The sequence below is a fragment of the Theobroma umbraticum genome, unplaced genomic scaffold (genome assembly GCF_002168275.2).
Source record: "Theobroma umbraticum cultivar Fairchild unplaced genomic scaffold, ASM216827v3 scaffold_95.0, whole genome shotgun sequence".
In the NCBI taxonomy this organism is placed as follows: domain Eukaryota; kingdom Viridiplantae; phylum Streptophyta; class Magnoliopsida; order Malvales; family Malvaceae; genus Theobroma; species Theobroma umbraticum.
The window spans coordinates 4,064,609-4,075,899 of NW_018397257.1; the positions used below are offsets into that span (position 1 = coordinate 4,064,609).

The window sequence follows — 11,291 nt, forward strand, 5'->3', positions numbered from 1 at the left end:
TGGAAGCAAAGTACTTGTATTATATTTTGAGATATGCATATCTTAATTTATAATTTTCTTGTGGCAGGTCACTTACTTTTATATTAGATAACAATTGTTGTTATTCAATTATAAATAAAATTATGCATTTACTGAAGACAAAGAAACTAGTAGAATATATAATATAATTTAAAAAATTTTCAAACAAGTTCAAAATACATTATATTGTGACTTGAGCTTATTTAACAATGGTTGAGATATGGAGCCACAAATAATCCTAAATTTAATCCATCACAGTTGTTAGTTTTATTATCTTTAAAATGATTAGAGTTTTGAAATAATAAAAATGATCAAAATTTATTGTTGTAATGATCCTTGAATGCTTTTGAAGTGGTTTAGTATTATCATACTTGAATGATTTTTGAACTTGTTATTTGAAGTTGTATGTGAAAAGAAAAATCTTTTGAATACTTTAAAACTTAAGTTTAAGCTATAAGAATTGACTTTTGGAAAAAAAAAACATCGATTCTTGAAGATACAAAAATCACTAGATGAGTAAGAATTGACTTCTCAAGCATCAATTCATCCATTCCCAAAGTTACAACAGAAAAATTTAGAAACTTGAAAAGGAAGAAAAGATAGGATAATTGGATAAGGATGGAGCAAGTAAAAACAAATTTGAATCTTGAATTTGGCACCCAAAGTAAAAGAAGAATCGACTTATGGAAAGACAAAGATCAATTCTCAAAAAATCTAGGATGAGAAGAATTAATGTTTTAAGAATGCAAAAATTGATCTTCAGAAAATAGAAAGCTCAATAGGCAAGAAGAATCGATTTCTTAGGAATGTGTTGATTGATTCTTAGAAAACAAAATGCTTTAGAGATAAGAAGAATTAATGTCTCGAGAAGAAAACGTTGATTCTTAGACTTCAGAAAATAGCCATTAGACATGAAAAAGACAAGAAAAATGACTAATTCCCCTACTAAATCATCCTTAACAACTCCAAACTTTTTTCAAGTATAACAAGGATTTCTCTAACACATTATAGGAGAGAGAAGAGTAGAGAAAAATATCATTTGATCTAGAAGCAAGCAACATGAAGAAAAACAAGAAAACAAAAAAAAGAGAAACCAAGCTAGAGCAAGCAACTCACATTCTTCCATCTAGCTTTTAAGCTATCTTTGAGCTTCAAATTCTTTCTGCTACCATTCGTATCATTTGTATTCATCATACTCTATCTACATTGTACTCACCTAACAAAATTCACCTTTTAGAGGTATCCTTGCTATTTGACATTGTAAGAGAGAAAAATGTTATGCTTCTGCCTTTAACAGGTAGTATTTAGAGGTTATGCTTGATCTTTAAAAAGTAGAAAAGTTATACTTTAGCTTTTAAAAGGTAGTGTTTAAAGGTTATGCTTGATCTTTGAAAAAGCAACGATTATGCTTGATCTTTGAAAATGCGATGCTTATACTTGATCCATAAAAGGTAGTGCTTTGTAAATCTTTTAAAAAAGTAGTTTCTTAAGAGTGGACTTGAACTTCTTAGCTTGCCAAGGGAAAAGATGTAGACACCTATGGAGAAGGTTGAACCTCTATAAATTCTGTCTTTTCTCTCTTCCTTTTACTCTTTGAACTTGTGCATTTCATCCTCATACTTCACTTATTATACTTTCACATTTTACTCTAGTTTGGAAAGATTTAAACATATGTTCTTAGTTTGTTTATTCTGTAATCTACTCTTCAAATTTCTTTCGATTCACCTTGATATATTTGTGAACTTTACTTTGAAGAGTTTTGAAAATATATTTTCAACTGGCTTGTTCATTAATTTGCTTACTAAATTGCTCAACTAATTTGCTTGTTCATTAAAATGAAAACAAATTTGTGAACTTGCCTACAAGCTTGTTTCGATTAAAAGTTTGATTTGTTGAATTTTTTTTTTTAGAAATCCAATTCTCATCCTCTTAGATATTTCCTTATTATTATAAAGCTAGCATTCTTAACAATAATACCAACAGAGAAAAAATGAAAGAAAAAAAAAAACAAAGATTGACCCTTAAAGCTTTAAGGTTTTTTTAAGTTCAAGTTTTATCGTCATATGTAAGATTGGTTCAAATTTACATTTGACTTTTAAATTTTTGAATGTATAATATTTTGTGATATATATATACACACATTTATTCACAGAGCTAGCCCTTGGGTAAGACCACCCAAGCAAGGCTTTAGGTCTCAAATTTAAGAAGTTTCATAATTTTATAATAATTATAACATAATTAATTATATTAAAAATATATAAAAATTAAGATATTTAATTAAATATTTACCTATTCTCTCATGCCTAATAAATATCTATTTCTTGTCACTTCCACATCCTTATTTCTCAATTATTGATCTCATTTGTCATTAAAAATATGTTAAAGTCAAAGATATTTAATAAAATAACATATTCTTCCATTTCTTTAGTTATGTGCCTAATAAATCTCAATTTTTATCACTTCCCAACTATTACAATACTATTAATTCTCAATTATTTCTCCTATATCCCAATCAACCTAAAGTAATATGGATTTGCATTTATTAGGATTTCTTCTAAAAAAATTGCATCTAAAATGAACATAGAATCTAAATTCTGTGATACATGTATCATTTGTAGAAAAAAATAATTTGATGAGAATATTGATAATGAAATAACAAGATCTCTTGAAGAATCATCTAGACTTAATTACTTCTTAAATATATTAGATTAAGCAATTTTTTCACTCCAAAGTAAATTTGAACAATTTAAGATATATGAAAGTATTTTTGATTTTTTATTTAGTGGAAAAAGGTTGAAGTCATAATAGTTTGAATAAATGTTGCCTTAATTTTGAATATTCCTTAAAATATAACAACTATTGACATTGATGGTTTAAATTTATTTTCAAAGTTAAAAATTTTAAAAGAAATTATACAAATATAAGATAACAGTCTAATCAGCATAAATTTTTTTTAATTGGTTTGAAAGGGATTTGAACCTTACTTTTTAAGCAGGGATCATATATCAATTAATGAGTCATATGTTCAGGTGCAATCCAATCAGCAGACTTAATCATATAGAAAGTCTTGATTGTTTTTCAAATGCATATGTTACTCTTTGAATAATGTTAACAATTCTCATAAATGTTGCTCTAAGAGAAAGAAGTTTTTCAAAAATAAAATTAATAAAATCTTATTTAATATCAATAATATTTAAAGAAAGATTAAATGGATTGACTGTATTATCAATTAAAAAATATTAAAATGACTTGATTATAAAAGTTTAATTATAAATTTTACATCTCAAAAAACTAAAAAATAAATTTGTTTAATTTTAATTAAAAAAAAGCCTCATTTAAATATTTCATTTTAAACTTTTAAAATTGTTGAGTTGCTTCTGCTTATTCATATAATCGCATAAAAAAATGCACATAACTGCTATTTGTAATTTATTTAATTTGCATGAACGGCTAATTAGTAAGAACAAAATGCAGAGAGCACAAAGCAGTAAGGCATTTGTCCAAATCTACAGAGGGAACATGTGGCATCTTCGCCATGCTCCTTGGTTTTTCACATTTTTTGTTATATTAAAAGAAATATAAAAAAGAAGAAAAAGTTCATCTTATTATATCCAAAGACAAAGAGACCGTTTAAAGACTATCATTATCATTTCATCTTTGATTACTTATGCGCAAATATAACTACTGTTTTTAGATTTTACCTGTTTACTATTTAATCTTGGGTACGGTTGTGGCTATCATTTAATTCCTTTCGATTTTAAAATCAAGCCCTTCATTAAGGAGCTAATGAACCCATGCAAGCAAAATCATATTGAGAGATTAGTGTTGTTATTTTGGTAAAATATACTTACTTTTTTTATTTTTTATCATAATTACACTTAAGTTTATTAATTTTTAAAATGAATAATTCATTATAAATGTGTAAACGACATTAATACCTAAACATAAAATGCCTAAAATATATTTTTTTTTTCTTTACTCTTTTTCTTTCTCTCATACTAGTAGACGGTACTCTTTTACATAAGTTAATCATTTTACAACCAGATTTGATTGTGAAATGTCAAATTCTACGAGATCTTCTTAAGAGAGCATCAGATCAATGCTTCCTTAATCTGGTCAGATCTAACGCTCTATAGTTAGATTCGGCTACGGGATGACAAACCAAGAGAGAATTTTTTTTTTAATAAAAGAGCAAATGATTTTAAAAATAAAAAATTATAATTTATATAGTGTTAATTTTTAAAATTAATAAAAAATAAAATTATTTTAAAAGTATTATTACGTTATCAAATTAACGAAAACATAAACAATTGATTAATGATAAGATTTATGTGTTTAACAAAAAATATTTGTTGAGACTATTAATAGATCTACTTGTAATTATGATAAAAAATCAATAGATTAGTGTATTTTTCTTTTGTTATTTACTTGATGGTTTCTAACAATTATTTACAGTAATATTAGTAAATTTCAATGATTTTCAATCAAAGATATAATTTAATATAATAATTAGTGAAAAAAAAAGAGAAAAAAAATATTAAGATGTAAAATACCAATAATGGTGAGCCACGTCCGAAAATTTTTAGCCAACCCTCTCTGAGACCTGGTCAAAAGTGAACCGCACTGGTTAAGGGAGGATCTCCAAAGCAGCAGAACCTCTATTCTGTTCAGCGAGCCAATAAGAGAATACCACGTCAAAGAAGTGGATCAAGAGTACAGAATCTGTGGCCTTCCCAGCCACTGATGTTCAGAGTTTCGAAGAGATTGAGTGTACATTATCATTTCTCTTTTTGTTCTTTTTGGGAGTAGCTGAGCTGGACCACACGATAATTGAGCGTACGCTGTAGTTTTAAGGAGTATTTATGGAATTAGGTTGACGATATTTTCATGCGAGATTTACTAAAAGCTAGTATTTATGGGACGGTTTATTTTTTGGTCCGACTTAAGAATTGGTTACTTGTCACAAACAAAATATTATTACGCATAATATTTTTAAAAAATTTAAATTATTTTAAAAATTTTAAATAAAAATTTATTTGTTTAAATATATTTAAGTTTTTATATTAAATAATTATTTATCGTTAATTAAAATATTATTTATCATTTTATATTACGTGATGTTGACATGTCACTTTCTAAGTGATGTTAATAAATGTTGATATGATATGATAATTTGATCATGTGTTATTTTTATTTAAACTTAACTAAACGCAATAAAAATATAATTTATTTAAATAATTAAAAAACTGTTTATAACATTTTCATTTTTATGATGTCAACCATAATTTTAATAAATTATAATGCTATGTATACTAAAAAATTATTATGTAAAGATGTATGACTTTATTGTTTTATAATAATTGTTATATTACATGAATGAAACGTGTAAATTTATACATATTCACATAATAATCTTTAATTACATATCGTATTTTAATTTATGGTATTTATAATTAATGTTGTAAAAGGAGTTTATGGAATAAGTTTTCTATAACTAATAGTGCTCTGTTGGAGTGTTGGGTGATTGAATCGGACGTTTCAGACTTCCAAAACCGAAATCATTACTTTTAACATCCGGTGCTTATTGGTAGGGTTGATTATTTGGGTGTTAATAAATATGCGTTAAGGTGACAATAATGAATGTAAAATTTGAGTTTAAATGTAAGAGTTGTTTAATTATTAGGGTTGCGCTGGAATTTTGTGAGATTAACAAAGGAAGGGGCAAGGTGGTATATTTGTCACAAAAGCCCGTACATTGTTAACTGGTGGGGGATATCACGAGAAAACCAACAAGATTCAAAGAAAAAAGAGAGTTGTGGTGCCCCGAGAGAAAGCGAAACCCCCAACACCAAGTCAGGGGTCCATCAACGTACAAACAAACAAGCAAACAGAGCAAAACAAAGCAACTCTTCTCCTCGCATGTGCCCAAACCGACCACAGTCTTCCCACGTGTGACATTCTTCTTTTTCTTCCTTTTAGCCCCTTTGCTACTCCTACTAATTGTTATTACTTGGAAGAAGAATTGAAAAAAAAAAAAATTTAAACTATAAAGAAAAGGTAAAAAGAAAAAAGTGGGTACTGAGTAGGTTCTTTGTGTTCTTTATAGATAGATTCAGTCTTTTTAACAGTTCTCTCGGTACCCCCACCTTGTCCCCATTTCTATCTTGCTTCACTCCTCACTTGCTTCTGCTTCTAAACATTGAGATAAAAGGAGATATATTCCAAAAGGTTTTCATTCTTGCACCTTCAAGCAAGCTGCTTCTTTTCTTACACTCTTGCAAAAGGTACATTATTTCTCGTTGGATTCTCTTTCTGGGGTTGGTCTAAGTAGTTGTTCAAACTTTGAAACTGTGTGTTTTCTTTGTTTACTCTTTTAAGTTATGTGACAGTATCAATAATGCCTGACAAAGATATTTTCTTTTTTTGCTTGAGTTTCCTGTTTCTTGTGTTTGGTTTAATGGGTTTTCTTGCTTGAGATCTGTTTCTGATTTTTCTTGTTACAAAATGCGCATTCATTGTCTTATTTTATATTCTGATAAACGTTTCAGTTTTAAAGCTGTTTGGTTGCTGGGAAAATGTTTTTTTTTTCAAAAGAATCTTCAAGTTTACCTTACATTGGCTTTTAACTGCATTAAATGCTCCCCTAATAATGATTATGGACAATAATAATGACAGCACATAGAAACTGTGTTCTTATCCTACTATGTTATTTCCTTCCTCTGCTCAGCTTCCAGATGGAGGTGATGGGTTATAATTCTTACTCATGGTTTTTCTTCCTTTGATTTTGCAGGTTTTTGTGTCTCAACTTGAAAGCTTTCCTACAAGTGCCTAGTGTTAAACTCTTACTCAAAAGCTAAATATTTTTATCCTCTTGTCTTCCTTCACTTCCTTTTATTCATCCTTAATTAGAGATTTGAGCCTTCAACACTCCAACTCCCTCAGCTTTTACCTTTTTTTTTTGTTATTATTCAGCTTTGAACTCTTAAAGTTGTAGCAGCGTTTTTCTTTTCTTTTGTATTCAAATTGACTGATAATCACAGCAGAACACTTCAGCTTTTGGTTTCTGTAGCATTTTTATCTCTACCATCCCTACCGTGTTTCAATATTCTATTTCTTGTTTCCTGATAACAGTTGTCACGTCTTTGCATAACTGTTGAGTGTTCTTTAGAAGAAAGATGCAGAAGCCTCCACAACCTGTAGATTTTGCCCTAAAGGAGACCTCCCCCAACATTGGGGCAGGAGCTGTCACGGGCGATAAGCTGTCTTGCACCTATGATCTCGTTGAGCAAATGCAATACCTCTATGTTCGAGTTGTCAAGGCCAAGGATTTACCTGGAAAAGATGTCACTGGTAGTTGTGATCCCTATGTTGAGGTCAAACTTGGAAACTACAAGGGAACTACTAAGCATTTCGAGAAGAAGACCAATCCTGAATGGAATCAAGTATTTGCTTTCTCAAAAGAAAGTATTCAAGCTTCTGTTTTGGAAGTGTCAGTGAAGGACAAGGATGTTGTTGTAGATGATTTAATCGGCAGGGTTATGTTTGATCTCAATGAAATTCCAAAAAGGGTTCCTCCAGATAGCCCACTGGCGCCACAGTGGTATAGATTGGAAGATCGAAAGGGCGATAAAGCTAAGGGAGAGCTTATGTTGGCTGTTTGGATGGGAACTCAAGCAGATGAGGCATTTCCTGATGCATGGCATTCAGATGCCGCATCGGTTGGCCCTGATGCTGTTGCAAACATTCGATCAAAAGTGTATCTTTCCCCTAAACTTTGGTATGTGAGGGTGAATGTGATTGAAGCTCAGGACTTGGTACCTACTGATAAAAGCAGGTTCCCAGAAGTTTTTGTGAAAGTTGCTCTTGGAAATCAGGCTTTAAGAACTAGAACATCTCAAATTAAGACTATCAATCCAATGTGGAATGAGGACTTAATGTTTGTTGTTGCTGAACCTTTTGAGGAGCCTTTGGTTCTAACTGTGGAAGATAGGGTGGGATCAAACAAGGATGAAACCTTGGGGAAGTGTGTGATTCCTCTGCATGCTGTGCAGAGAAGGTTAGACCATAAACCTGTGAACAGTAGGTGGTACAATCTGGAGAAACATGTGATTGTGGATGGAGAGAAGAAAGAAACAAAATTTTCCAGCAGGATTCACTTAAGGATCTGTTTGGAAGGAGGGTATCATGTTTTGGATGAATCTACACACTACAGTAGTGATCTTAGACCAACAGCAAAACAGTTATGGAGACCCAGCATTGGAATTCTGGAACTGGGTATTCTAAGTGCTCATGGGCTGATGCCAATGAAAACAAAAGATGGACGAGGAACCACTGATGCTTATTGTGTGGCTAAGTATGGGCAGAAGTGGGTTCGGACGAGGACAATTGTTGACAACTTTATGCCAAAGTGGAATGAGCAATACACTTGGGAGGTTTTCGACCCTTGTACTGTCATTACGGTAGGGGTTTTCGATAATGGTCATATACATGGGGGAGCTGGAGGGACAAAGGATGCGAGAATTGGGAAGGTAAGGATACGGCTGTCTACACTTGAAGCAGATAGGGTCTACACTCACTCGTATCCTCTTCTGGTGCTACATTCTTCAGGGGTTAAGAAGACAGGTGAAGTTCAATTGGCTGTGAGGTTCACCTGCTCAACTTTGATTAACATGCTGCATATGTATTCACATCCGCTGTTGCCTAAGATGCACTACATCCATCCATTGTCTGTCATTCAGCTTGATAGCTTGAGGCACCAGGCTATGCATATTGTCTCAGTGAGGCTGAGCCGGGCTGAGCCACCATTGAGGAAGGAAGTTGTGGAGTACATGCTTGATGTTGATTCACATATGTGGAGCATGAGGAGAAGCAAAGCGAACTTTTTCAGAATTATGGGAGTTCTAAGTGGGTTGATTGCAGTTGGAAAATGGTTTGATCAAATATGCAATTGGAGAAACCCTCTTACAACCATTCTGATTCATATCCTTTTCATTATATTAGTTCTTTATCCTGAGCTAATACTTCCCACAGTTTTTCTCTACCTTTTCCTAATTGGAATCTGGAACTACCGGTGGAGGCCACGACACCCTCCTCACATGGACACGCGGCTCTCTCATGCTGATGCTGCCCATCCCGATGAACTAGATGAAGAGTTTGATACCTTCCCCACTTCTCGGCCTTCAGATATTGTCAGGATGAGATATGACCGTCTAAGAAGTATAGCAGGGAGAGTTCAGACTGTGATTGGTGATCTTGCAACTCAAGGGGAAAGATTTCAGTCTCTGCTGAGCTGGAGAGACCCAAGAGCAACCACTCTTTTTGTGACATTCTGTTTGATAGCTGCCGTAGTTCTATATGTTACACCATTCCAGGTTGTGGCTCTCCTCATAGGCCTTTATACACTAAGGCATCCAAGGTTCCGCCACAAGCTTCCTTCGGTACCTCTCAACTTCTTTAGGAGGTTGCCTGCAAGATCTGACAGTATGCTATGAGCACAACCAGCCATTATATGTTTATCCTTTTCATTGAATGTCTAGTATGCAAATCCAGAAGCAGGGCAAACGATTCAGCACTTCGAGCTCTTTACTTGGTTGCAAATGCATGGTTCTGGTATAATGTGTAATTTTCGTCTGCCTTATTTAGTAAATTTCATGCAACTGTAGCCTCTTCTATTTTTTTTCTGGCAACCTGTTGTCATTATGCTGTCAATTTCTAGATTTCAACTTCACCATTATTCCATTTTTCTCTTCCCCTATTTATCTTACTAATATTATTTGCCTAAGTATGATTGTGTGATCAAAGTTTCCAATCATCATTTTCATTTGGTTTTCCAGGACATTTGAATGTATGTGTTCATTTCGAGGAAACGACAGTTACAACTTAGTATACAAACCAGAAGCGATCATAAACGGTTGGGATGGCATCACTGTTTAGAACCTTGTGGTTTCAATCTCATGTCACTCTATGTGAATGGTAAACCAGATGCCTTTCCAACAGTTTTGTCTGTTCTTCTATGCAGACAAGAGAGCTCCAAATGTTTGGCATTAACTAAATTGAGAACTCAAGAGGTTTTGCATGAACTAAACCAACTGGTGGGCTTTGATGACTGTTACTTTTGTTGATCTCCATTGAGCTGATGTCTTTTATTTCCTGAATCAATCTTCTTTTAGGTTGCAAAATGACTGGATTTTGAGACCATAATTTGACTTGGGGTGGCAAATATGTTATGCTTACTATTGCAGAGATTCCAAAAATCTAATTCTGTTGGACATTTTCAAATAAAAAATATGATTTCATATTGAAATAAAAAGAAAATTGTGACTGTTGGAAATTAAAATAAAAAAAAGATTATATCTGTTGGAAATAAAATAAATAAATAAAATAAAATAAAATAATAAAAAAAAGCCATGTCTGTTGGAAAAGACCAACAGAAGTTTGAAACAGACACAAATAGTGTCTGTTAAGAACAGGTATCTATGCCTATAAAAGAGAACCCTTTTTATCCAACGTACATAAAAAGAAAAACAGTAATATCTCTCATTCTTTTTCCTCAAACATCTTTCAAGTTTTTTTCTATACTATTTTCTTACAGAAAAAATATTATAGAAGTTTGATAATCTTGTTATAATCCGGTGTGAGTACTCAGTGGATTGATTTTGTCAGTGCAAAACGTCATCAATCACTGTGTTTCATTGTATCTTCGAGGTTTATACACCGTTAACTCTTTTGCATACTAAAAGTGCGAATAAAATCTTAAAGATAGTGGCATTGATACACGCTTTGAAGCCAATTTCTAAGTTTTTCAGTTTGGTGTTCTAACAATCTTAAGGTTTTATTCCCGTTCCAACAATGGCTGCTGCAAGCGGAACACTAAGAGAATTGGTTTTCGACTTTGTAAAATTAGATCGGTTTGATGGCGGTAACTTTCTAAGATGGCAGAAGAAGATGCATTTCCTATTATCAACCTTGAAAGTTTTGACGACACCTAGACCAGAAGAAGGGGAAAATGAGTCTGTTGCTGCAATGAGAGAGAGGTAAAAATGGGATAATGCCGATTATATGTGCAAAGGTCACATCTTGAATGGTTTAGCTGATAGCTTATTTGACACATACCAGAACAAGGTTACTACAAAAGAATTATGGGACAAACTGGAAGCTAGGTACATGACAGAAGATGCAACAACTAAGAAATTTCTTGTTAGTCGCTTTATTAATTATCAAATGGTAGATGAGCTTTTTGTTATAGAACAATTACGGGAAATTGAAAGAATGCT

The 11,291-nt window shown here is 32.3% G+C and overlaps 1 protein-coding gene across 1 annotated transcript; it reads left to right on the forward strand.

Annotated features, from left to right (window-relative positions):
* Positions 1 to 6,042: 6,042 nt before the first annotated feature.
* LOC110412085 (Calcium-dependent lipid-binding (CaLB domain) plant phosphoribosyltransferase family protein) lies at positions 6,043 to 9,756 on the forward strand. Its single transcript, XM_021422520.1, has 2 exons — positions 6,043 to 6,302; positions 6,809 to 9,756. Exon 2 carries the CDS (start codon positions 7,194 to 7,196, stop codon positions 9,507 to 9,509), a length of 2,316 nt encoding a protein of 771 aa, XP_021278195.1. The 5' UTR covers positions 6,043 to 6,302; positions 6,809 to 7,193; the 3' UTR covers positions 9,510 to 9,756.
* The last annotated feature ends 1,535 nt before the right edge of the window (positions 9,757 to 11,291 follow it).